This window comes from Prorops nasuta, unplaced genomic scaffold (genome assembly GCF_024137725.1).
Source record: "Prorops nasuta isolate Cenicafe-Biocafe unplaced genomic scaffold, Cenicafe_Pnas_1.2 PNAS00004, whole genome shotgun sequence".
NCBI lineage: Eukaryota > Metazoa > Arthropoda > Insecta > Hymenoptera > Bethylidae > Prorops > Prorops nasuta.
This window is the reverse complement of record NW_027116801.1, coordinates 4,852,936-4,879,925: the sequence shown is the minus strand read 5'-3', so window position 1 is coordinate 4,879,925 and position 26,990 is coordinate 4,852,936. Positions and strand designations below refer to the sequence as shown.

Below are 26,990 nucleotides of genomic sequence, written 5' to 3'. Positions count from 1 at the left end.
CTCTCCGCAGCGAACACTTATCGACTAACACTACGAAACTCGCATATTTCAATCGGCACTGCACGACGCGAATTTTATTTTAATGTATACTACGCTGGACAACCGCACACCGCGATGAACATTTATCGACTGACACTACGAAACAGAGATTTTTCAAATGGCACTGCGCGACGCGAATTTTATTTTAACGTATACTACGCGGGACTACCGCACTCCGCGACGAACACTTATCGACTGACACCACGAAACTTGAGTTTTTCAAACGGCACTGCGCGACGAGAATTTTTTTTTAACCTATTCTACGCGGTACAACCGCACTCCACGTCTAGCACTTATCGACGGACACTACGAAACTCGGATTTTACAAACAGCACTGCGGGACGCGAAATTTTTAATCGATCTCTCTCTCACTCTGTAGTGAAGTCGCTAACCGTAACAAAAATAAATTATTGCATTTAATTTTATAGAGATAATTTTATTTTATTTTGCTTTAATATAATTAAAGTAAAACTGACCGGCTTTAACAGTTCTTGAGGCTTCTGTTTTTATTCGCTGCAGCACTCACACACACATACACAATAGAGGCGCTCTGCACTGACTGTAGTCACAAATTTTCTAATTATTACGTGAATCACACACAGATAAAAGCTTTTATTTTCATCACACACTGCATTCATTACTATATATTCTATTAAAATATCCCAACTGCATTACTTAATGTTCCCTCTTGACATAATTAAATATGCGGAAGCTGTATAGAAAAGATAAGTTTAATTTTTAATCAATTTACTTGTCACCAATGCCGAATATACTTATCTTTGCACACCACTAACTATTAAACAATTTTAACCAGAATTTTAAATTTATTTAGAAATTAATAATAATTAATAAAATCTTAATTAAAATTAAATACCTTGTAAAGAATAATTAAAGCTAATTAAATTTTTATAAATTTTATAAAGCACGGCACAATTTTATTAATATTATAAAATAAATAGCACATATTTGATGAAAATAAAACAATAAATTATTTTTAATAGCGACTAATTTAAACTAAATGTCAGTACTCAGTGGTTACGAAAAACCACAACGCGCGATCCACTGACGACCGGTAGACGGTACGCGGATAATTGATAACTGAGTTGATGTACGGTGTATACCCGCCACGCGAGAGGACTATGCGGTAGAGATATCGTTTATAGTGGGCGGGTTAATTAGCAACCGCACCTGATTGTTTGCAATTTGAGATATTCCGCAAATCAGTTGCGACTGCTATCGGTACGAGTAGGATCTCCTTGACCAACTCTTAAAATGATTATTTTGCCAAGTACGATTGACCATTTTTTCGAAAATACTTATGCTAATACATTGCAATGTTAACAATTTTATATCAATATAGCAAATTTAGCGTTTTAAGAGCCAGCGAAAAAGAATCTTAATGATTAGAGAACCTGTTCCGGATGGTTTTTTTTTAAGCGCGAGTTTCAGTTTATCTATCAAATTTCTGCGTATGAGTTGTCAGTAAATCACGCTGTTTCTTTTTATAATCACTGACATTTATTTCGAATTAGTCGGGATTAAAAATAATTTAGTGATTTATTTTCATCAAATACGTGCTATTTTATTATTATGTTAATACAATTTTACCGCTTTTTAATAAATCTAAGTAAATTTAATTAAAATAAATTATTTTGTTACAGTTTAATTAATTTTAAGTAAATTTTCATTCATTATTATTGATTTTATATAAAATACAATAATGGAATACAGTATGTGATGAAAATAAAAGTTTTTATTTGTAAAAGAAGTGTAATAATTATAAAACTCGTAAAAATTGTCAGTGTGCAGCGCACGCGTGTGCGTGGTTTAGTGCTTGCACGATTCAAAATAGAAGCCTCAAGGACTCTCTTAACCCATAAAAGTTTCATCATTTTATTTTGAAGTTAAATGAACTATAAAATTAACTTATTACAGTTTTATAAAATAATATTTGTTATACATTAGACGACCTTATTCTAAAATGAATGCGCGTTTAAAAATTCCACGCCTTGTAGTGACATTTAAAAAATTCTTGTCCAGTAGTGCCGTTTAAAAATAATTCTTTCGCAAGTGAATATCGTCATTATATTGGCTGTTTTGCAATTAATTTACAATAAAAAATATAGTTAATAAATATTTTAAAACGTCTGCATGTTATAATAAATGATGTTCTGTTAAAAATGACTGCTTTTATACTATTTATAGTTTCCTCTTACATCTGACGTGTAACGAAATTTACCGAGCTCAGACGAAGCTTTTTATAAGTTTTTTATAGTAGTATATAGACACTGTGGAAAATTGATCGCCGTCTTTGAAATTCGTAGAGAAAGTACGAAGTGAAGTTAACTGAAAGGTCGACGAATCAATTTCCTATGGTGTATCTAGTGCACAGTGGGAAATCAGTGGGAAATTGAATCGTGTGTGGTTCTGCTAGCTTCACTCTGTAATTTAACATGGAAAATGATACAGGGTTTTTCTCTAACAGCGGAACATAGGAGATTTCGTGTTATTTGACTATAGTAAATATTACTGTAGTCAAATTACTGTTTTCCATTTAATTTAAATATTAAACGTAGTAACCAAGATTAATTGAGTAAAATAACATTTATAATGGATAATAAAAGCAATTAAACTAAAATAACCATTAAATTGTAACTATCTACGCTTTTATTAATTATAATAATGTATAGTAAGTGCTTCATTGCTATAGTTAAATAACACAATCCTATTTTCCGTTGTAAGAGAAAAACTGTATATGTATGTACATACAATACTATAGTTGAAAGCACACACGATTCAATTTCCCACTGTTTAGTTGTAGAACATACATACATATGTAGTTGTACATACATAGGAAGCAAGCGAGTGAGTTAGGCGCGCGAAGTAAAAGCGCTGGTCTTTTTAATGCGATTCCTAAAAGCATCGAAAAATTAAGGGAAAGCCATACATATGTAACCATACCTGGCGATTACTGCACAGTGCACACACATGCAGTCCGTCAGGTTATCCACAATAAACCTTCCTTCCCTTCCCTAGCGACCCTAGCTAGTTCCGTTTTTCCTTACACCTAATACCAACGTTTTGGTAGTAAACTAGTAAAGTGTGAGTTGTGACGTGTACATGTGTCGTGTATGGTTTGTTATACTCGTCTTCTCTGATATTTTTGTGTAAATTAAATTAAGTAAATAATTAATATATAGAGTGTAAAATGAAAGCAATTGTGAAGCATAAAGAACTTTATCTTGTCTTATTATGTATGTTATTTGAACTTGGATCAGGGCTTTATTTTCACATAGGTGAAACTGAAAGAAAATGCTTTATAGAAGAAATACCTGACGAAACGACAGTATTAGGTAAGTATTTTTGAATTAATTATTCTCCAGTGAGGAAAGTTTATTTAATATTCTCATTTCTTTTTTTCATAAATGGATAGTAAACTATAAAGTGGAGCATTTTGATCCCAAAACTAGCACTTTTATGCCAAGTCACAGCGTAGGTATGCATGTTGAAGTTAGAGATCCTGATGACAAACCTATTTTATCAAGAATATACAGCTCTGAGGGAAGAATTTCCTTTACCTCACAAACTCCTGGAGAACATGTCATTTGTCTTTATTCTAATATAAGCGCTTGGTTTAGTGGCACACAATTGGTAAATCTATACAATTTTGGTTAATCACCATTGGAATCAATCAAGTCATATATTTCAATTTGATCTTGCAGAGAGTACATTTGGATATACAAGTTGGTGAACATGCTATTGATTATGCTAATGTAGCACAAAAAGAGAAATTATCAGAGTTACAATTACGAATACGCCAATTAATTGATCAAGTAGATCAAATAACTAAAGAACAGAACTATCAAAGGGTAAATATATAAAATAATTAAAGCTTACATAGAAATAATATCATAAAGTCCATAAATGTAAATATGATTCACATCCATTCTATATACCCTTGTACTACTTGTTTTTTTTATATATTATATCTATGCTATTGGCTATAATAATACCATCATTATAAATAAAATATTTGTGCTTTTGTTTACTTATATTTTTATTTTTCAGTATCGAGAAGAACGTTTTAGACAAACATCTGAAAGTACCTACCACAGAGTCTTTTGGTGGTCCTTAGCACAAACATTTATTCTTCTCACAATGGGCTGGTGGCAGATGAGACACTTGAAAAGCTTTTTTGAAGCAAAAAAATTAGTGTAAAAAGATTTTACATTCAGTAATAGCATTATGTAATTGAAATTGTAAGGCAAAATTACACTTATATAAAATAATTTGTTTAATTTTATTTTTGTAATAAATTATTATGCTATTATATAATAATATAATTTATTATATACAGGATGTTTTTCTAATAGAAGATAGCATTTGAGTTGTTTAACTATATCGCTTTCTGCTATCAAATTTAATGATATTTTAAGAGCTTTAGTTTTCCATCCTTTAGATTAATAACCATCACTGTTTATTATAAGTAGCATTTACCCTTAACTTATCACAATCACTCCATTTAATAATAAGTTTATTGCTATAGTTAAGTAACATAAAATCAGCTGTTAGGTTTCTTTTAGAAATACTCCCTGTATGAGAATATAAGATAATATAATTTTATATTTGTTATAAAATTTTTTAAAACTAGGAATTTAGATCTGTGCTCAAATGATTGTGTTACATCCCTAGCCATTAGGGTATTTACCTTACAGTCTGTTAGTAAAATAAAATGTTTCACAATAGAATTGAACTATGATAATCTGTTAAAATATTAAGTTTATAAGATATCTCAAGATATACGCTAAAGTATATGAGCTATGAGAAAGTATAATAGAATAAGAAGTACAATGCAGCAAAATACATTTTATGATACCACAGGGTTTCACAAAATATTTTGTTAACAATATTATTTTTATTTTGTATGGTATATAACTGCACTACTTACATTATTGCAAAATTACTTCCTTTAAAGTTTTTAAATTTTATAAAAATTAAAAATCCTAATGTTATTGCAAGTTTAGCAAACATCTATTATGATTGTTATTTGACATTGCATGAAATAAATATTTCTCTATTATAAAAGTTATTAGAAAATATTAATTTAGAATGAGATTAAACACATATTTATAAGTTATGTTTCAATTCCTATTATTTAACAATCATTAAAAGGCAATTCTGTAAATATTAACTTTAAGCTTTCAGTATCATAATTATCAAAATTTATTTTCTCTTCATTAGAAGTGGATACTTGAAAATCTTGTGGAATGAAAAAGTAACCTTCACTATAATAACAGTTATCGGAAGTAATTTTTTGTGGATCTTCCCGTTTCAATGCTATACTTTTAAACATACATTTACGAAAAACCATACAATGTAAATGACGTAGTTTTTCATACTTAACCCTCATAAATCCAAGTCTACTTAACGTATACTTCCAAGATTTTAATAATTTAGCATTTGCCCCAATGTGTTTTGAGTCAGGAGATATGATAAATAATAAACCATTTTCTCTTAATAGTTGATAAGCTTTTGTACAACAAAGAAATCTTTGTCTGGGACATGGAAGATATTCCAAAAATAGACAAAAATTGATAACATCATATGAGTTTTTCTGAAGCTGTAATATTTCAGAATTATCTGCAGATAATAGATATTGCTCCCCAATTTTTACATTAAGAAAATCACATTTTGATACAAGTCCAGTTATGCTAATTAAATCAATTGCTGTTACATTAAACATAGTCTCATTAAAAAATGGATTATAACAGCTACCAACATCTAAAAAATCAATTTTTTTAATGACACGCTTCTTTTTTAAATTTACTAACTGCTGAAGACCATAGAAATCTATGCTTTCAAAAATGTCTGATGCAACAGAATTATCCATTATTTGCTGACAATTTGTTTTTTTCAAAGTTCTAATATCCTTCTCAATACATTTAATTTCTAGTTTATTAAAAAAGTAATCTTCACATTGACGTTTAATCCATTCAAGCCTACAATTTAATTTTGCATCTAAGTCATTTTCTTTAGTCCAGTATAGCTTAGCAAGTTTTTGCATTGCTAAAGAATATTCCTGTAATTTAAAATAGGTTATAAAGAGTTATTCTTTAACAGTATCGTACAAGAAATTTGTTACTATTGGTCAACGTTCTTTGACTATAGCATTTAATATTAACATATTTTATTTAATCTATTACCAATATTGGTGAACGAAATTCATTAAGAAAATGATAATTCTAATGAACAATCAAAATTATTAAACTGAACAAGCAATGAAAAATCAAAGTTTTAAGATTTTAGTAAATATGATAATATTAAGTGTTATTTAAGTTAAATAATATATATTGCCACCTCTAAAGAAAAAAACTGTGAATATTTATTTGAGTTTATGTATTATCATATTTTATAATGATTGACGTTTTAATTAATACCTGTAATAAATCGCTACAAGTCAAATGCTTTTGCCATGCTTTGCTTGCTCCATAAGCACGACACTCATTTCGTAATAAAGAATGTGTTTGTTTAATAAAATCGGCCAAATTTTTTTGTTCTATACATGCCATCGTACAGTAAATATCTCCTTTGATTTATATTTAAACGTAGGTATAATTATCATCAAAATGGTAATCAGTTTTGTAATTTTCTTTGGACATGTATCAAATGTGTAACAGCTAGTAACAGTGGAAGCAGGTATAAGCCTCACTGAGCGGTCTGAGCCTCACTAGTCACTACACCATAACGGACAAAAATCTCAAAAGTTATCAATCGAAATTGGCACTCCAAATTTTTTAACCATGCATTTATGTTACATAAGACTTGCTTTATTTTTACTATTACACCGATCTTTACGGTGCATTTACTGTAGAATATTTTATGTTATTTTTGTATAAAATTTAGATACTTTAAGCGCGCATATGCGTGACTTTCGGAGAGTAAATTAAATCGATGAAAAAGTCAGGGTTTCTAGAAATTATTTTTTTCGATGCATTGCTATACATCGTTTATTATATTTTTTTAATTACAAAGCAAATGAAGATTACCGATATACTCAGTGCGCACAGACGCCACAGATGCATGATATTGTATGTGTCCGAATTACTCCGAATTCGGTTAATTTGCTATATAACTTGATTCAACCTGCTGGATACATATGTACATACAAAACCGAAAAAGCAAAAACATTTCAGCTAAATTCACTCTGTACCAGGCAGCGGCGCTGTGCTATTTAGCTCATAGCTGTCGCTTTAAACTCAGATGCAAAATGTGGAGGGGATTGGAAGTTGGATACGGACAATCTTCTGACAGTTCTGATTGAAACGGACCAGTTTTTCCATTTATGGTCTGTCGGTCTCAGTTGGCCCGTCGATCCATCAGATGATTCAGATGTGGTCGTGCCGGTCATGCCTCTTGTTGAACTTGCGGGTGTGTGGATTTCTTCACGTTTTTTCAACCCTTACGTTAGGCGTTCTGCACTCACTTCCTATTATAAACCATTACTTTAAATTGTTAAAGTTAATCATAAATTTTAGCTTATCGCACACAGGAATACTATTAAGTTTCTGGAGGCAGAAATGTTCAAGAGTTAGGAACTTAACGGTAATAGTTACTTCAACCGCCACTAAGGGTGAACTTCACCAATTCAGGTTAAATCAACCCAGGGTTAAAGTAGTATAATTTCCGTCACATTAACTATACCACTTTAACCCTGGGTTTACTTTACATGATTTGGCCGGGTTCACCGGGTTCACCTTAAACAAAGTTTAAGATTAGCCTTAACGTAACATAGTACACTATTGCTCAATAATCTTGCGTCAGGCGAGGGGCAGTGGGGATAAGAGGGTCAAGGGGTTATCTAGGGAATTCTAGTGGACACCGTCAAATTTTAGATCGGCTATCCCTTTGACGTCAAAAGAGCTGTCAAAACCTAAATTAACCTGTATTTTGAAGAAATACAGAAAGATAAATATTTTTAAAAAACGAATAAAAGGAAAGAAAGAAAGGATTTTAATAAATATATAAAGAAAAAATATCAGATGAGTATTAGTTAATAGGAAATGTTAAAGTAATTATAAATTATTAAGAAAATATACTTTGTGGTTTTTTTATATATGTTACAGGTTAAATGCTGTTTCTGATGAGTTTAAATTACAGCAAAGAAATATATATAGACCAATGAATAAAAAAGGACTAATTTATGAAGCATTTCTGTGTGGACCAGTTATTTCAATAATTATGGTTTAATTATGTTATAATAGTGATTGTGAAAGCGTTTGGTGTATATACACAAAGAAATTCTATTATAAATTAATAATTATATATAATAATGTGTTGATTCCTATTACTATAAATTAAAGCTAGTTCAATTAAAATACTCGTTCTCTTTCTTCCTTATCCAAATTCTATACATACATAGTAATTAGATATTCTCATAGAATCTATCCTTTAAACTAATTAAATTGCAACTATTTGAAATGTGCAAGTCATAACTATTTGCTTCAATTATTTGTATTATTCAATGCGAGACAAATTGCATAAAGACTCTTCAAATTTCTTATTGATCTGTCACATTCTTTCACATCTTGTGTGACATTTATTTGCCTTGTTTGTTCCTTCTTCTTTTAGTTTTCAACATATACCAATATTTCTCTAGATATTTTCAAATACGCTGAAGTATGCTTATTCTGCTGTCTAATTGATTCTATCAATGTGAGGATGATAGGTAAGCTATTGCTCTATTAAATTTGAAGAATCTAGACACTTCACTTAATTTATTGTACTTAAATGTAATGTTTGGTACTTCATCTACATGATATCTTTTCTTTACATTTGACAGGATATTGTCCTCCAATACATTCATGTATACTGCTGAGTTAATCTTGTTTTCAGCTTCAAATAATTTTCCAACTACATATTTGGATATCCATTCCTAATATACAATACTTATTTTGTTACTCCTATTTGTTGTTGAGAATTATCTGTCTTAAATCCTTAATTTATCTAGTCGCCATATATATATTCTATTATTTTCAGATGATTGATATATCTTACTACCAATTCTGTCAACATTATAATAGGAGTAACAAAATAAATATATTCTATATTCAAAATGTATATCCAAACACGTAGTTGAAAAACTATTCGAAGCTGAAAGCAAAATGAACTCATTAGTATACACATACCTTCTAAAGAACTTTATCTTCCCAAGTACTATGAGAACATATCTCACAAAAGAGATACCAAATTTAAATAACATCATTCAAATGCCTATTTTTCAAATTTAACTAGACAATGGTTTATCAATGATTTCAATATTTATAAAATTAATTAGAGATCAGCAGAATCATCAGATCTGCGTGTAATAATTAATGATTGTAAAATTATTTTTATATGTTATAGACTAGAAGAAAATAGTGCAAAGGAGGCATATAAATGTCATAAAAGATAATATGTAGAAGGATGTGACATATTAATAAGAAATTTGCAGAGGCTCTATGCAATTTCTCTTACAATGAATAATAAATATCATTGAAGCAAATAGTTATGACTTGCACATTCCAAATAGTTACAATTTAATTAGTTTAAAGAATAGATTCTACGAGAATATGTAATTACTATGTATGTATAGAATTCAGATAAGGAGGAAAGAAAAAGAATATTTTAATTGAACTAGCTTTAATTTATAGTAATAAGAATCAACACATTATTATATATAATTATTAATTTATAATAAAATTTCTTTGTGTATATACACCAAACGCTTACACATTCACTATTAGAACATTACATCATAATTATTGAAATGACTGGTCCACACAGAAATGCTTCATAAATTAGTCCTTTTTTATTTATTGGTCTATATATATTTCTTTTCTGTAATTTAAGCTCATCAGAAAACGCATTTAACCTGTAACAGAAATAAAAAAACCACAAAGTATATTTTCTTAATAATTAACAATTACTTTAACATTTCCTATTAACTAATACTCATCTGATATTTTTTCTTTATATATTTATTAAAATCCTTTCTTTCTTTCTTCTTATTTGTTTTTTAAAAATATTTATGTTTCTGTATTTCTTCAAAATACAGATTAATTTAGCTTTTGACAGCTCTTTTGACGTCAAAGGGATAGCCGATCAAAAATTTGACGGTGTCCACTAGAATTCCCTAGATAACCCCTTGCCTCTCTTATCCCCACTGCCCCTCGCCTGACGCAAGATTATTGAGCAATAGTGTACACAGTGGGAAATTGAATCGTGTGTGGTTCGGTTAGTTTCACTCTGTAATTTAACATGGAAAATGATATACTACACTATAGTTAAAAGCACACACGATTCAATTTCCCACTGTGTACTACTCATTTATAGGAAGTGTGTATGTATGTACATACACTACAAATGCTCTTACATTATGCCAGACGTAACTGAATACGTCTCGTTATTCCTCTGAATCTCTACCATTACTTACTGCCTATCTCTTATCTTTTATCAATCACGAAGTGTCATGAAAATTAAAGTCATTAAATTTGAATCTGCGTTAAACAAAGTTATAGAATAATGCTTACATGCAGTATTTGCAGTATAAAAACGAACACAGCCATGAGTCTACATACGGAAGGAGTTCAACAGAATAACTATTAACCGGAAGTCAGCCATGACGTAGGAGGTACAGAAGCATACTTCCATTTTCATCATCGCCTCGGCAAACGCAAAACACGTGCTTGCTGACCGGTTTTGTAGAAGTGAATTTGTCGTTTGAAATTCAATATTTTGTTGTTTATACTTTAACTGCAATAACTGAATTATTACTTTAAGTGTTAACTTTAAATAGATTTGAAAATGAATCCCGAAAAGTTGAAGAAACTTCAAGCTCAAGTACGAATTGGAGGAAAGGGAACACCCCGCCGTAAAAAGAAGGTAAAGTTCGTTTATTTGATAATTTTTCATGAACTGAAGTATTTAAACGAATGACAGTTAAAAAGTATGTATTACAAATAGTGCAAAAAGAGATAGATAAAACACCCTAAAATGCTCCTGCAATAGATAGAATAAAGTATTAACTAATATACTGTTAATTGTCAGCCAATTTTACAAGTTCAGACTGAGCAGCACAAGATAATTAAAGAAACTTTTGCTTAAAAATAAACGAGCATTGTTGTTACTAACCCAAACAAAGGATGTCAAGATGTTATAACTACTTTTTTAATTTTATGCTATTCTTTCTGAATATTTAAATTTAGTGTTTATAATTATTTTTAGTCTATTTTAACATATTTATAACATTTGATTAAAAATTTACTTATTTTAGCAAAAATATAACTTTTATCAATGAACATTTATTGAGCTTTTTACTTTTAGAACATTTTCAACAAATTTAAACTTTTACTCTTTAGGTTGTACACACAACTGCTGCTACAGATGATAAAAAATTACAGAGCTGTTTGAAAAAGCTATCTGTCAACACAATTCCTGGCATAGAAGAGGTTAATATGATTAAAGATGATGGAACAGTTATTCATTTTAATAATCCTAAAGCACAGGCTAGCCTGACTGCAAATACATTTGCTATTACTGGTCATGGTGAAAATAAACAAATAACTGAAATGCTACCAGGAATCTTAAGTCAGTTGGGACCAGAAGGTTTAACTCAATTAAAACGGTTTGCTAGTACAGTTACTGGTACTACTGCTGGTAAGACAACGTTAGAAGAAGATGACGAGGTGCCTGATTTAGTTGAGAATTTTGATGAAGCTAGCAAGGAAGAGGTATGTTTCATTCACTAAACTATTTTGTATTATATGTAGTTATTTGCTATTCCTTTTCATTTATTTTATATTTATCAGTTTCATGGATTTTGAAGTTAAAAAGCCTATTTTTTTAATATATAAAATAATATTGTAAATACAAAGAAATGATTTAACTCCATTTATATTTAACCATTTAGGTAGCATCAAAAAAGGAGGCAGATGAGAGTGATAAAATCATTGCTGAAAATAAAGAATCAGTACCAATTGAAGAAAAGAAAGAGGCGCCCTTAGCTACGCCAGAAGCTTAAAAAAATAAATGTAAGGTAAACTTATTACTTAAATAAAAAATTTAATAAAAAATATTTACAATTATATTAACTTTTTCATTTCCATCCTCATATTTCTGTTTTTATTTTTCTATTTGCCCTGATTATTTTTATTTTGAATAATAATGAATTTGCTTACCCAATCTTGTCTTTGTTAATCAGTAGTTTTATTATAAAAACTAAATGTTTGGAGATACTTTTCACCTCTATTACCAACACCTATCATTTTCATAAGTTATTTTATACTTTTCATCAGTACAGTACTAATAACTTTTGTTTTTACTTTTTTTATTTTTCTTTCATTTCATCTTGCTAATTTTTACATGTCTTATCTTTTCTCATTTCTACAGGCTCTTTTAGCATATAATTTGTTTATTATTCTCATTTTCAGCCCATTGCTTTTCTTTGATTTTATTTCTCTCTTGCTCTACTAATATCTTTTTTTGTTGTTACATTTTTTCTACCTTTCTTAATGCTAGTTATATTAAAGATATTATACTGTTATATTTCAGCAACAGATGGCTAGATTTTTTTACACTTCACCTCAGTTTATTTTAATCACCTTTTACAAGTGTGTATGAATATGGTGAGAGATTTGTTTACTGAAAACTCAAAAATTTAGGATTATGAGTTCTTTAATAAGGATTCTCCAAAACTGTTAATATAAATATACCTGATACAAAAGAGTATTACATCAATTCTTCTGCAGAATAAATTGTAATTAAAATATATGTATTTTAATTATATGAAATAAATTTAAATCAGATATTAACACCACTTGCCATTACTACTATTACCTATTAAAATTTTTGTTTATTTTTCCCATGAAGACATTTCGATTTGTAAATAATGTAAAAGTCAGGTGTTTTCCTACAAACTGCATGCCAGCTAAAAAAATATTCATTAATGAAATAAATATTTGAACCAAACATTTCATAAAATAATTCCTGGTAGCAAAATTAGTAATTTTGCTGTCATTAATAAGATCAGTTATATTAGATACGAGTAGACCAGAACTACTGCTTCCTATTACATAGTTGTTTATGTACATATCCCAAGGATTTGGATAAAAAAATCAGTATTTTTATTTTACTCGGAATATTATTAATTAAATTGTAGTTTTTTTATTATACTGTCATAATATCAGATAGAGAGCTAAAGCTGGAGAAATATAATGGTAACCATGTTTGGATTAAATAATATATGATGCATGTTTTAATCATTATTACTGCTGTAATGACAAACAATTGACAAACTGCTTTGGCTATAACAAGGAAGTGATCATAGATCGTCGTATAGGACGTAGCGTTATCAAAGTAGAGAAAATTGTGTTGATATCATGCAAATCTGCACAGTGACAGTTAAATGAAGATGTGTGACTGTATAGTGTACACTGTATAACAAAGTCCGGCAAAACTGACAAAATTTATTAATGCTATTGTGTAGGTGTGCATAATGAATACGGTAAAGCCGCTGAACACGTATTTTCTCTTATTGCAACAGTATAAAATAATCTTAAACCTCAGTTACGTAGTGTTTCCTGCTAATTCTGCTAAAAGCCTTATTTAGCTAGCCTTCAATCTTGCAGTCTCGCACTGCTTCGCAACCCCGTTAAAGCATCTCTCTTGGGCAATCTGGACTGGTTTAGGGTCACTGTAATGTGAAGAAATTCAGGGCTAGAAACCTCAGAATTTGAAGAGAAAAAGGCAGTAATCGTTCTAGATAGACGGCTATTGCATTTAACAATGATAAATTATCACATAATTTATCTAATTTTTCTTCAGAGTGTATTCATTTCCAGCTCCCGAACATGGAAACTGCTTTTTTTTCTTCAAATTCTGAGGTTTCAAGCCCTGAATTTCTTCACGTTACAGTGAACCTTAGATATTAATGGCCTAAGGGCGTATTTACATCACCAGAAACTACTATGTACAGAGATGAAACGGGAGATTGCTCATGCCAGGTCCCGAGGCAATCCCTACCGGTAGGCGGCGCTGGTGTTGGCAAACGCGTGTCTCAGGTCCATCTAACCCCTAACGCCATCTATCGGAAGAGACCACGAAGCACGAGCGTTAAGCTTAGAATAGGGTAAAACCAGAGATGAAACGGGAGATTGCTCATGGCATTGTCCTAAAATAATCCTTGCCGGTAGGCGGCGCTGATGTTTGTTAGAAGTTGAAAATTCCATAAAACCACTAACGTCATCTGTCGGACGCGAATGGAAAGCACTTTGTTAGGCACACACACCATTACTGTGGTGCGAATGCGTGTGCAACCTCCTTCGGTTACCATCGCTCAGCTTCGGACATCTTCGCTATACATCGAGTTCGAGAGAGAACGGCATAGTTTTATCGGATCTCTCTCTCCCTCTCGATCTAACTTTCGTTTAGCCGAAGAGCCGAGTAAAATTCCTTTTCGTCCTGCTAGGCCAGGCGATAGAGCATTTTTGCATGACATAAATACTAACAGCAAACCGCCTGTGCGATTATATAGAAGGGGGTGCGTAGATTAATGGCTATTTTAAATCTCTATTGACTGGCCTATTGAGGCTTCTGCTCTTAATCGTTGCAAGCATTAACACACACACATGCGTGCAACTACGTTAATTATTAATTATCAACATATTATAATTCTTCGCAGGGTCAAAACTATTCTTAAATTTAAAATTTCTATGAAAGAATGACAAAAATATATTTTTCTAGGAAGGTAATTTTTTCGAGGTACCTTCTCTCCTCTAGATCCATTGCTTTTTGCTAAATCAGGGGCACCTCGCGAAGGCTATTGCAATGGTCTTGAACGGAGCAGAGGCTATGTTTGTTCCTTTTTGCTTGATTTAAGTTTTAATTTATTTTTAATATACAAATAATTCATATATATTTAGAAAGAAAAAGGCAAAAACGAACAAAACTCATTGCGCGTAACTCCGTTCCTGAGCATGTTTGCTCTTACCCCCTGGAAGGGAGGGGAAGGGTAATAAAATTTGGAAATGGGAACCTGAAAAAGAAAGCCTACCTATCACCGAAAGCTATAACGCCTACCTATAGTACGCAAAGCTAAAAAGCCTACCTATATCGAAAAGCTAAACCTGAAAGAAAATACACACGCACGCAAAATATGATAACGCAATTGAAGAACCTGAAAAGAAAACACACGCACGCAAAATATAATAACGTAAACGAAGAACCTGAAAAGAAAACACACGCACGCAAAATATAATAACGTAAACGAAGAACCTGAAAAGAAAACACACGCACGCAAAATATAATAACGTAAACGAAGAACCTGAAATGAAAACACACGCACGCAAAATATATTAACGCAACGAAGAACCTGAAAGAAAAAAACACACGCACGCAAAATATAATAACGCAATGAGAACCTGAAAAGAAATCCTGCCTAACACCGAAAGCTATAATGCCTACCTAAAACGCAAAGCTAGGGGGCCTACCTATATCGGAAAGCTAAACCTGAAAACACAAGAAAAAAAGAAAAATATGGTTTTAACCGAAGAAGGACCGATTGGAAGCTACCGGTAGCTTCTCTCGGTCATTCTTAGGTTAAATAAATAAAATCCACAGTTTTACCCGTGGGACTCACTCGTTCGGCGAAAATCCAACGATGGTCGAGCTGCAGTCTGCGGGAGATGACGACGATGACGGAAACGGCACTCCCGATATTTAAATAATTGTATTATTTCGACGCGGCGCGACGCGCACTTTTTAAACGAGACTACATACGCGACGCGGATATTTAAACAAATTAAAAATCGCGGACGCGGAAGATTAAAAATTGCACTCGCGACGCGAAAGTTTCAAACTGTACTGCGAAAAATCGGGTTTAAAAATTCACTCCGCGACGCGGACGTTCGATTCGCGCACTTACACCTCAAAGTGAGGTCGCCCACTATAACAAAAAGAAACAAAAAGAACTCCATGTTATTAAATTCTATCTATTTGATTGTAATTGGATGTTTATTTCTAGCTTGAAAAGAAAAATAATGTACTTACAGGCTATGAGAGTCCTTGAGGCTGTTGCCCTTGGCCGCTGCATCCACCAAAACGATGCACTACCACAACACTCGCGCCGCGCACTGTCTTTATTTTCGATTTTTTTTCGAACGTAAATACTTTAATTTTAATCACACTATGCATATTTCACTATTGTATTCATTTAATTAAACCCGCACTGCGAAAAATATCCTCAATTAATGAATCATTTTTCATTATAACAATGGTTAAGTTTCGTTAATATAACAAATAAATTCATCGATTTAATAACGAATAGTTCATTACGTACTAAACTATTCGTTAAATGAATCAATGTATTTCTTATATTAACTCACTTTTTTCATTCTTATAACAAAAACTTGTTCAATTATTTCAGTATTTTATGTGGGGTATAATTAAAGAATCACAATAATAAAACTACACTTGTGTGATTAAAATAAAGTATCTTTAATTATTATTATTCGCGAATAATTAACTGGTTGTCGATGATTACGACGAAAAAAAAACCGGCGCGCGCGATTCACCGACAACCACCACGTGTAGATTCGGAAACTGAACTGCCACTTTTGACAAGCAACGTGCTCGTCCAGAAGTGACGTAATCGAATCTGATTGGCTGGAGATTTGGCTACGCCAATCAGTGCGATTACTGACTTTCGGTTTGGATGATTTAAAGATGGGAGCCATTTTGGATTTAAAATGGCGACTGCTGATTAATTATCTGCATTTTTATAACCAATCAGCGATCAGCATTCTAAATTCAGCAAACAATTAAGCATTAAGCGTGTTTAGACAGCTTAGCACTGTGATAGCGCTGCTTAAAATTAAAATGCGCCATGATTGATCTCGAATTAACAGAATTGACCAATCATAATATAGCGTTAAGGTATTTGGATTGCTAATAAAAATGATTTTCTTAAAATGAAACCAGGCTAGCAATTGGCTAGTTTTACTGGCAAGTCCATTTAGGCAGACACTATGCAAAAAGTATCAGGCAAACGCCGCATAAAGCTAAAATTATTCTTAATTTTGTGGCTTGTCCTTTCATAGAATGAAAAAAGGCCTATTTATTCTTAAAGGGATCCTTCAGGCTCTCGTCGTAAGCCGCAATAATGAAAAGATGAAACGACTTGAATGTTAATCTACACATAACGTCGTATCATTGCCCAAAAGTTTCAACTTAATAGGTGCTTTCGAGGATTCCCTTAAAAATAGACAGAAAATAAATTTTATACATAGGCCAGGCGATAGAGCATTTTTGCATGACATAAATACTAACAGCAAACCGCCTGTGCGATTATATAGAAGGGGGTGCGTAGATTAATGGGTATATGTTTTTCACTCGAGTTTCGTGTCCGGCTAATTGTTATAAACCATTTAATGCCAAAAAATCGCATTTTTTTCAGTTTTTTGCTTGTAACTTTTTATCTAATGGAGCAATCTTAATGCCCCCGCGAAATAAAATGTAGAGCATTAAAATACGAAGAGATTGCCGGGTCAAAAGTCCTGATCGGATAATTAGCAGCGGGGAAAAATCGGAAAAACCGGAAAATTAGGCGTTTTTTCAAAAATTCATAACTCGGCCATTTTTTGAGCTGGAGCACCGGGCTTTTGGGAAAAAGTAGAGAATTGTAGGTAGTTTATGTGTGCAAAACCCTATTACTGTGAAACAATTACTTTAGTCATAGCAGCAGTTTGAATTTTCGAGAGCGCGATTTTCGAGCGAGGCTGTATGAAATTCTGTTGGGGTGATTTTAATTTTGAAACCAGATTTGAAAAGTTGACATCGTGCCCTACAAAACTGCAATTTCAGTTTTTCGATAAAATGCTTGTAAGTGGGTGAAAAAGCTACGTAAAGTCGGCGAAAAACGGCCGAGCGCGCTCGCGCGGTCGAGGAGTGGAGGACCGACCGGCGGCGGCGGGGAAGATATATGCGCGCTCGGCCGTTTTTCGCCGACTTTACGTAGCTTTTTCACCCACTTACAAGCATTTTATCGAAAAACTGAAATTGCAGTTTTGTAGGGCACGATGTCAACTTTTCAAATCTGGTTTCAAAATTAAAATCACCCCAACAGAAATTCATACAGCCTCGCTCGAAAATCGCGCTCTCGAAAATTCAAACTGCTGCTATGACTAAAGTAATTGTTTCACAGTAATAGGGTTTTGCACACATAAACTACCTACAATTCTCTACTTTTTCCCAAAAGCCCGGTGCTCCAGCTTAAAAAATGGCCGAGTTATGAATTTTTGAAAAAACGCCTAATTTTCCGGTTTTTCCGATTTTTCCCCGCTGCTAATTATCCGATCAGGACTTTTGACCCGGCAATCTCTTCGTATTTTAATGCTCTACATTTTATTTCGCGGGGGCATTAAGATTGCTCCATTAGATAAAAAGTTACAAGCAAAAAACTGAAAAAAATGCGATTTTTTGGCATTAAATGGTTTATAACAATTAGCCGGACACGAAACTCGAGTGAAAAACATATACCCATTAATCTACGCACCCCCTTCTATATAATCGCACAGGCGGTTTGCTGTTAGTATTTATGTCATGCAAAAATGCTCTATCGCCTGGCCTATGTATAAAATTTATTTTCTGTCTATTTTTAAGGGAATCCTCGAAAGCACCTATTAAGTTGAAACTTTTGGGCAATGATACGACGTTATGTGTAGATTAACATTCAAGTCGTTTCATCTTTTCATTATTGCGGCTTACGACGAGAGCCTGAAGGATCCCTTTAAGAATAAATAGGCCTTTTTTCATTCTATGAAAGGACAAGCCACAAAATTAAGAATAATTTTAGCTTTATGCGGCGTTTGCCTGATACTTTTTGCATAGTGTCTGCCTAAATGGACTTGCCAGTAAAACTAGCCAATTGCTAGCCTGGTTTCATTTTAAGAAAATCATTTTTATTAGCAATCCAAATACCTTAACGCTATATTATGATTGGTCAATTCTGTTAATTCGAGATCAATCATGGCGCATTTTAATTTTAAGCAGCGCTATCACAGTGCTAAGCTGTCTAAACACGCTTAATGCTTAATTGTTTGCTGAATTTAGAATGCTGATCGCTGATTGGTTATAAAAATGCAGATAATTAATCAGCAGTCGCCATTTTAAATCCAAAATGGCTCCCATCTTTAAATCATCCAAACCGAAAGTCAGTAATCGCACTGATTGGCGTAGCCAAATCTCCAGCCAATCAGATTCGATTACGTCACTTCTGGACGAGCACGTTGCTTGTCAAAAGTGGCAGTTCAGTTTCCGAATCTACACGTGGTGGTTGTCGGTGAATCGCGCGCGCCGGTTTTTTTTTCGTCGTAATCATCGACAACCAGTTAATTATTCGCGAATAATAATAATTAAAGATACTTTATTTTAATCACACAAGTGTAGTTTTATTATTGTGATTCTTTAATTATACCCCACATAAAATACTGAAATAATTGAACAAGTTTTTGTTATAAGAATGAAAAAAGTGAGTTAATATAAGAAATACATTGATTCATTTAACGAATAGTTTAGTACGTAATGAACTATTCGTTATTAAATCGATGAATTTATTTGTTATATTAACGAAACTTAACCATTGTTATAATGAAAAATGATTCATTAATTGAGGATATTTTTCGCAGTGCGGGTTTAATTAAATGAATACAATAGTGAAATATGCATAGTGTGATTAAAATTAAAGTATTTACGTTCGAAAAAAAATCGAAAATAAAGACAGTGCGCGGCGCGAGTGTTGTGGTAGTGCATCGTTTTGGTGGATGCAGCGGCCAAGGGCAACAGCCTCAAGGACTCTCATAGCCTGTAAGTACATTATTTTTCTTTTCAAGCTAGAAATAAACATCCAATTACAATCAAATAGATAGAATTTAATAACATGGAGTTCTTTTTGTTTCTTTTTGTTATAGTGGGCGACCTCACTTTGAGGTGTAAGTGCGCGAATCGAACGTCCGCGTCGCGGAGTGAATTTTTAAACCCGATTTTTCGCAGTACAGTTTGAAACTTTCGCGTCGCGAGTGCAATTTTTAATCTTCCGCGTCCGCGATTTTTAATTTGTTTAAATATCCGCGTCGCGTATGTAGTCTCGTTTAAAAAGTGCGCGTCGCGCCGCGTCGAAATAATACAATTATTTAAATATCGGGAGTGCCGTTTCCGTCATCGTCGTCATCTCCCGCAGACTGCAGCTCGACCATCGTTGGATTTTCGCCGAACGAGTGAGTCCCACGGGTAAAACTGTGGATTTTATTTATTTAACCTAAGAATGACCGAGAGAAGCTACCGGTAGCTTCCAATCGGTCCTTCTTCGGTTAAAACCATATTTTTCTTTTTTTCTTGTGTTTTCAGGTTTAGCTTTCCGATATAGGTAGGCCCCCTAGCTTTGCGTTTTAGGTAGGCATTATAGCTTTCGGTGTTAGGCAGGATTTCTTTTCAGGTTCTCATTGCGTTATTATATTTTGCGTGCGTGTGTTTTTTTCTTTCAGGTTCTTCGTTGCGTTAATATATTTTGCGTGCGTGTGTTTTCATTTCAGGTTCTTCGTTTACGTTATTATATTTTGCGTGCGTGTGTTTTCTTTTCAGGTTCTTCGTTTACGTTATTATATTTTGCGTGCGTGTGTTTTCTTTTCAGGTTCTTCGTTTACGTTATTATATTTTGCGTGCGTGTGTTTTCTTTTCAGGTTCTTCAATTGCGTTATCATATTTTGCGTGCGTGTGTATTTTCTTTCAGGTTTAGCTTTTCGATATAGGTAGGCTTTTTAGCTTTGCGTACTATAGGTAGGCGTTATAGCTTTCGGTGATAGGTAGGCTTTCTTTTTCAGGTTCCCATTTCCAAATTTTATTACCCTTCCCCTCCCTTCCAGGGGGTAAGAGCAAACATGCTCAGGAACGGAGTTACGCGCAATGAGTTTTGTTCGTTTTTGCCTTTTTCTTTCTAAATATATATGAATTATTTGTATATTAAAAATAAATTAAAACTTAAATCAAGCAAAAAGGAACAAACATAGCCTCTGCTCCGTTCAAGACCATTGCAATAGCCTTCGCGAGGTGCCCCTGATTTAGCAAAAAGCAATGGATCTAGAGGAGAGAAGGTACCTCGAAAAAATTACCTTCCTAGAAAAATATATTTTTGTCATTCTTTCATAGAAATTTTAAATTTAAGAATAGTTTTGACCCTGCGAAGAATTATAATATGTTGATAATTAATAATTAACGTAGTTGCACGCATGTGTGTGTGTTAATGCTTGCAACGATTAAGAGCAGAAGCCTCAATAGGCCAGTCAATAGAGATTTAAAATAGCCATTAATCTACGCACCCCCTTCTATATAATCGCACAGGCGGTTTGCTGTTAGTATTTATGTCATGCAAAAATGCTCTATCGCCTGGCCTAGCAGGACGAAAAGGAATTTTACTCGGCTCTTCGGCTAAACGAAAGTTAGATCGAGAGGGAGAGAGAGATCCGATAAAACTATGCCGTTCTCTCTCGAACTCGATGTATAGCGAAGATGTCCGAAGCTGAGCGATGGTAACCGAAGGAGGTTGCACACGCATTCGCACCACAGTAATGGTGTGTGTGCCTAACAAAGTGCTTTCCATTCGCGTCCGACAGATGACGTTAGTGGTTTTATGGAATTTTCAACTTCTAACAAACATCAGCGCCGCCTACCGGCAAGGATTATTTTAGGACAATGCCATGAGCAATCTCCCGTTTCATCTCTGGTTTTACCCTATTCTAAGCTTAACGCTCGTGCTTCGTGGTCTCTTCCGATAGATGGCGTTAGGGGTTAGATGGACCTGAGACACGCGTTTGCCAACACCAGCGCCGCCTACCGGTAGGGATTGCCTCGGGACCTCGCATGAGCAATCTCCCGTTTCATCTCTGCTATGTATAGTAGATTTCATTGGTAGTGTAAACAGACCTTAACTGTCAGACTTGTTATACTACATGCAACATAAGCTGGAAACTGAACTAAAAAATTAGAAAAGTTAAAAAAGTTTATAGAATTCTAGAACTTATTACAAATAATCAAAAGGATCAAAATTAATTAATCTGTGTATTCATATTAAAAAGTTTTTTAAAGATGACTTTGAATTATTTACATTTGGACATGGATAAAGTATTTAAAGAATACACAATTAAAGAGATAGAAGAAATACAGGTGAAAATCCAACTTGAAAGTGAGCGTAAGAAGATAGAGCTAAGAACCTTAGTTGGGTAATAAATAAGTTTATTCTATTAGTTTGTACGATTGGTTTATGTAATTAAACACTTCAAATAATTTCAACAATTTATTGTAACAAATATTCTATCAAATGTCACTTTTAGAGAAAGGTATCGAGATTTAATACTAGCTGCAAATACAATAGGAAAAATGAAAATTACTTCACAATGTGCAACTACTAGAATTAGTACATTGCAAAATACATTTAAAGAATTGCAGAAGAAATATCTCATTGGCTTTAAAATGGAATCAATTGAAAATATCTGTGAGAGGTAACTATTTATTATTTGATACAAATTATAATTTGCACTTTGTTTTTGTATTTACTATTTATATGTATTTTACAGAAGACCTAATGAAAATTTTGACTCTGCCATTATTCAAGTAAGAATATTAATGAACATACCTGAATACATTTGGTCTGCAATTGATGATCAAAATTTTGTATCAGCTACACAGTTATTTTTAGTAGCAAAATATTTAAATTATAGTTTAAAATTTGAAATTGGAGATACAGAAATACAAGAGAAATATCCTATTATTTTCAAACAGTGGGATGTAATTTGCCAATTGAAGAGCATTATACTTTATGAATGTAATAGAACTTTGCAATCATTAGATGTTTCAGCTCAAGTAAGATTTTTATATTTATTTATTATAATTAAAAAAATGATTAAAAAATTATATATATAATTTATTTTTCAAGAGCATTGCAAGTTGCTTAGCATCATTAATTTTATTGAACGAAATGTCTTCTTTATGTTTGGAAAAATTAATTTCATCACGAAATAGTGCTTTATTACATGTTATAAATAAAAATGATAATAGCAGTGTGAAAAACAAAATAAAATTATGTGTTCAGATACTGACTGAAACTATTCACTTGATTTACTTATGTTTTATAAGTAAGTGCCCTATTTTGTTGTATAATATGTTATTAATATAAAATGGTTTTTAAAACATCAATTTTATTTTTTAGATAATCAGGATAAAGAAGGATTAGTTATACAATATATTAATAATGTACAAGGCTTTACTATATATTCAGTACTTTCAAAATTAAATGTTAATTCAAAATTAATTGAGAGATTTCTGCCAGTAATAACAAGAGATCACAAACTAGCTACAAGCGAAATAAAAAATGAAGTTTTATCATCTAATTTTCAAGAAAGTATAAATTTGTGGTTAAATTGGGTTAAAAGTTTTTGTATTAATGAAATAACAAAACTACTTGAATTAGTAACATCTGTAAAAGGTCTTTTCAATATCAGAGAAAATGCTATTAACATTGAACTTCCAAAAAATTGGAGTTTGATACTGCAAGAGTTAGCTTTACCAAAAACAAATTTTTGGATAGAAATTTTTCAACCTTTAATAACAGAAAGAGCAAAATGTAAGTATTGAATATATCTATGATTAAATTATTTGAATGATTGCTATTAATTATTATAAATTTAACTTAATAATTATGATTTTTTGCTTAATAGGTATAATAAATGAAAATTGGAAAGAAATATTGAGAAGTCTTAAGTTAGATGTAGGGGATCTATTAAATAGAATAGTAGATGATAAATTTGAGTATCCAGAACATGATTTACAATGGTTTGTTTGGAAAGATTCCTCAAATGATATTCCACAAAAACTAACAAATGCTGATGGATTAGATAAAAGATCTTTACTGATGAAAGCTAAAGGGTTTTCTCCAAATGTATTTTCATTGTGCAAAAATTTTGATAATAATTTATTATCCTTATTTTTAGATCTTGAACAGTATTTGTTTGAATATCAAAGTAGTAAAACACCAACAAACTTATTATCATTTAACGTATCTTCACAAGCAAATTCTAATTCTGATTGTACACAAATCTTAGTACACTTACAAAAAACCAGTTCTTCAATGCTTGATGATTTTATCAACTTCGTGAAAACACAATGTGTTGTAGATAAGCCTGAATATGGCCAGTATGATATAAATTCCATAGTTTTGGCCAGATTTCTTTTAGCGTTAACATCGCTGTCTCCAAGCTTAAAACAAATCTTTACATTGCCCAATACTGCTGAAATGAATGTACAAGACATAAAATGGCAAACCATTTGTGAGACTTTAACAGAGGAGAGTAATATCATTTGGTCAAAATGGGCAAATATGTATAAAGCTAAAATACATAAACATAGAGAAAAGTATATGTTAAAATCGGCCCTTGAGGATACAGAAGTATTCGATATGGTAATAGAGTGGGAGAAAATAAATATTGAAGAACAATCAGAAGAAGGAAGAAGAATAAAATCTGAAATTTTAGTACCTTATCAACCATCAATAGCATTACAGAAACATTTAATAGCTATTAACCAAGATTTGAATAAGGTGATACCACATACCATCCCAAAGTGAGTATCAATTATATTGTGGATAGAAATTTCATCTATCAGTAATTTCTATTTATAGATTAAATATATATGTAAGAACATATTATTATTTTACTTAGAAAAATTATGCATGAAATTATTGAAAGTGTAGCTACCGATTTATTTCAATATTATACACATTTATCCAAAAATAATATGGGGCAAATGCAAGCACTTCAAACATTATTTGACATCAAATATATTACTTTATTGATGGTGGCTCGGGAAAATAAAGTACTTCATGAAAATTTAGGAAAAGCGTATGATTCAATTCGTTCTAAAATCGACCCGTTCGATTATGATGCATTTCAATCGTTCATTAATACTAATGTAAAAAAAGCTATTCAGAGGTCTTTGGTAAGACATTATTTAAATATATGAATATTATTTTGTAAGCTTTACACTATATTTTCAATTAATAAATAATGTATAAATGATTTACAGCTAATTTTAGGAAATTTCATACCACACTTAGAGCAATTGCATTCCATTTTGGGAGCTCGTAACGAATATGTTATGAGTGAAGGTGGAAAATCAAATCCTTCAACAGTTCTTGCACTCTGTACTGGTGCTCCATGGTTTCCACCTTTGGCAGTTACAATTCCTACAAGAACTTTACCTGCGGTAACGATAACGGCTACGCCTGATAGATTGAAGGTAAACCACCATTATTATTTTAGATATCTCATGTAATTAATCTTTTAATGATTTCCCTTTAAACAGTGAAATTCTTTGTTCTGACTGTCCAAAACTCTTCTATGTGCGTAGAAAACTATTTCTCCACACGCTTAAATGTTATATGAATAAATAGGTTTATGATGCCCTTCAAAACAGATATCTTGTTAAATATTTAAATATTCTATGATTATCGAGTTATTTATGAAAACATATCTTCATTCTTTTCAGTAATAACTCGTTAATTATTCGATTTGTAATATTTTTACAATTTAATTTTGTTGGGTATCGAATTTTCTGCCATAATAGTTAATTTAAAATTTTTTACAATTATTATTATCGAGACTGTAACTATCATTTCCTACAGAAAAGATTTGGAAGGTGGAAGCAATGCAATTTCGACATTACGCGCGTATATGGACCACTTTAATACATATGAAGTGGACCTAAAATTCTTTATAGATTTGTTAAATCGAATCGATTAAATGTGTATAAAATAGTAAGAAGGTGGTCATTTCAAGATAACATAAATTGATCACATATTAACAGCTATTATGTTCAATTTTTATTTTAACAAATTGTTGTAATTTTAAATACCTACTACCTCATGTACTATGCTTACAGTCCCTTTGATATCTCAAAAATTTTGTCTGAAACTTTTTTATAAATATAATATTATTGAGATATTTGATTTGATAAATGATAAAGCAACATGCAATGAGGCTATATTATAGTGTAGGGCAATGTGCAAACAAATTAATTTCTTATGGTGTATCTTAATTTTGATTTAATGGTGTTAAGTATTTGTATATTTTTTGTAACTGTTATTTATTGATATATTTTTTTAACTTAGCGTAAAAAAATGGCTACAAGAGAGAACGCGAGAAGCGATACATTGACCAGCACATCTATTAAATCTGGTGCAGCTGCATTTTTTGGTGCAATGAGTTCTGATTGGTTCAGTACAAGCTAGCCGTAATTTAATACATAAGTAGAGTTGTATAAAATTTGTTGTTAGATACAAATCTTTTAATAATTATTTTAAATAAAATATTAAATAAAAATAAAAAAATATATGCTTTAAGCAGAATATTGACTATAACATTTTTGCTGGTAGACTGTGTTGCACATTTTAAATATGGTACTAAGTATGATGCTTTCAATATCACTACATTAAAATATTTAAATATATAACAATAATGTACATATACGTAAAAATGCTCTAGTCATGCTCAGCTTGTTTGCCTGTGTACGTTATTTTTAACTGTTAGTAATAAATAATGCTTTCCAGCTGGCCTAAAATTCAAACCGCGAGATAAAAGTACATAGTTTGCGTGACGCGCAATGTACCATTTCTATCTTACTGTGTTGATTTTTGCGTTAGCTGGAAAGCACCTAAATGTATATATTGAGTTTTGACTAGAATTCAGAACATTCGATGCATTCATTCCAACCAATACCCAGTAGTATTCAGTAAATTAATTTAATTTGTCAATTTGAAAAACCGCTGATTAATTAATCTACCTAATCAAGTAAATACGATTGAGCAGCACTATGTT

At 31.9% G+C, this 26,990-nt stretch overlaps 4 protein-coding genes across 6 annotated transcripts; 3 read left to right on the top strand and 1 right to left on the bottom strand.

Moving 5' to 3' along the window:
* The first annotated feature begins 3,154 nt into the window (after window positions 1–3,154).
* On the top strand, window positions 3,155–4,342 carry eca (eclair). Its single transcript, XM_066725720.1, has 4 exons — window positions 3,155–3,392; window positions 3,473–3,690; window positions 3,762–3,908; window positions 4,108–4,342. Exons 1-4 carry the CDS (start codon window positions 3,248–3,250, stop codon window positions 4,255–4,257), a joined length of 660 nt encoding a protein of 219 aa, XP_066581817.1. The 5' UTR covers window positions 3,155–3,247; the 3' UTR covers window positions 4,258–4,342.
* Window positions 4,343–4,487: 145 nt separating this feature from the next.
* Samtor (S-adenosylmethionine sensor upstream of TORC1) lies at window positions 4,488–13,910 on the bottom strand. Its single transcript, XM_066725719.1, has 3 exons — window positions 13,637–13,910; window positions 6,477–7,525; window positions 4,488–6,118 (listed from the first exon to the last, which is right to left on the bottom strand). Exons 2-3 carry the CDS (start codon window positions 6,606–6,608, stop codon window positions 5,195–5,197), a joined length of 1,056 nt encoding a protein of 351 aa, XP_066581816.1. The 5' UTR covers window positions 6,609–7,525; window positions 13,637–13,910; the 3' UTR covers window positions 4,488–5,194.
* Window positions 10,695–12,887, top strand: bic (bicaudal). 3 transcript variants are annotated; one of them, XM_066725721.1, is made up of 4 exons: window positions 10,695–10,959; window positions 11,436–11,807; window positions 11,987–12,107; window positions 12,628–12,887. In XM_066725721.1, exons 1-3 carry the CDS (start codon window positions 10,882–10,884, stop codon window positions 12,095–12,097), a joined length of 561 nt encoding a protein of 186 aa, XP_066581818.1. In that variant the 5' UTR covers window positions 10,695–10,881; the 3' UTR covers window positions 12,098–12,107; window positions 12,628–12,887. The 3 variants fall into 3 exon arrangements, with proteins under 3 accessions (XP_066581818.1, XP_066581820.1, XP_066581819.1); XM_066725723.1 differs by having other exon boundaries at window positions 10,696–10,959; window positions 12,634–12,887; XM_066725722.1 differs by having other exon boundaries at window positions 10,696–10,959; window positions 11,987–12,112.
* Window positions 13,911–22,053: 8,143 nt separating the features above from the next.
* Window positions 22,054–26,916, top strand: Cog1 (conserved oligomeric Golgi complex subunit 1). The gene is made up of 9 exons (XM_066725252.1): window positions 22,054–22,343; window positions 22,455–22,622; window positions 22,698–22,983; window positions 23,057–23,255; window positions 23,330–23,743; window positions 23,838–24,738; window positions 24,837–25,113; window positions 25,201–25,413; window positions 26,285–26,916. The coding sequence occupies exons 1-9, from the start codon at window positions 22,210–22,212 to the stop codon at window positions 26,402–26,404; spliced, it is 2,712 nt and encodes a 903-aa protein (XP_066581349.1). The 5' UTR covers window positions 22,054–22,209; the 3' UTR covers window positions 26,405–26,916.
* The last annotated feature ends 74 nt before the right edge of the window (window positions 26,917–26,990 follow it).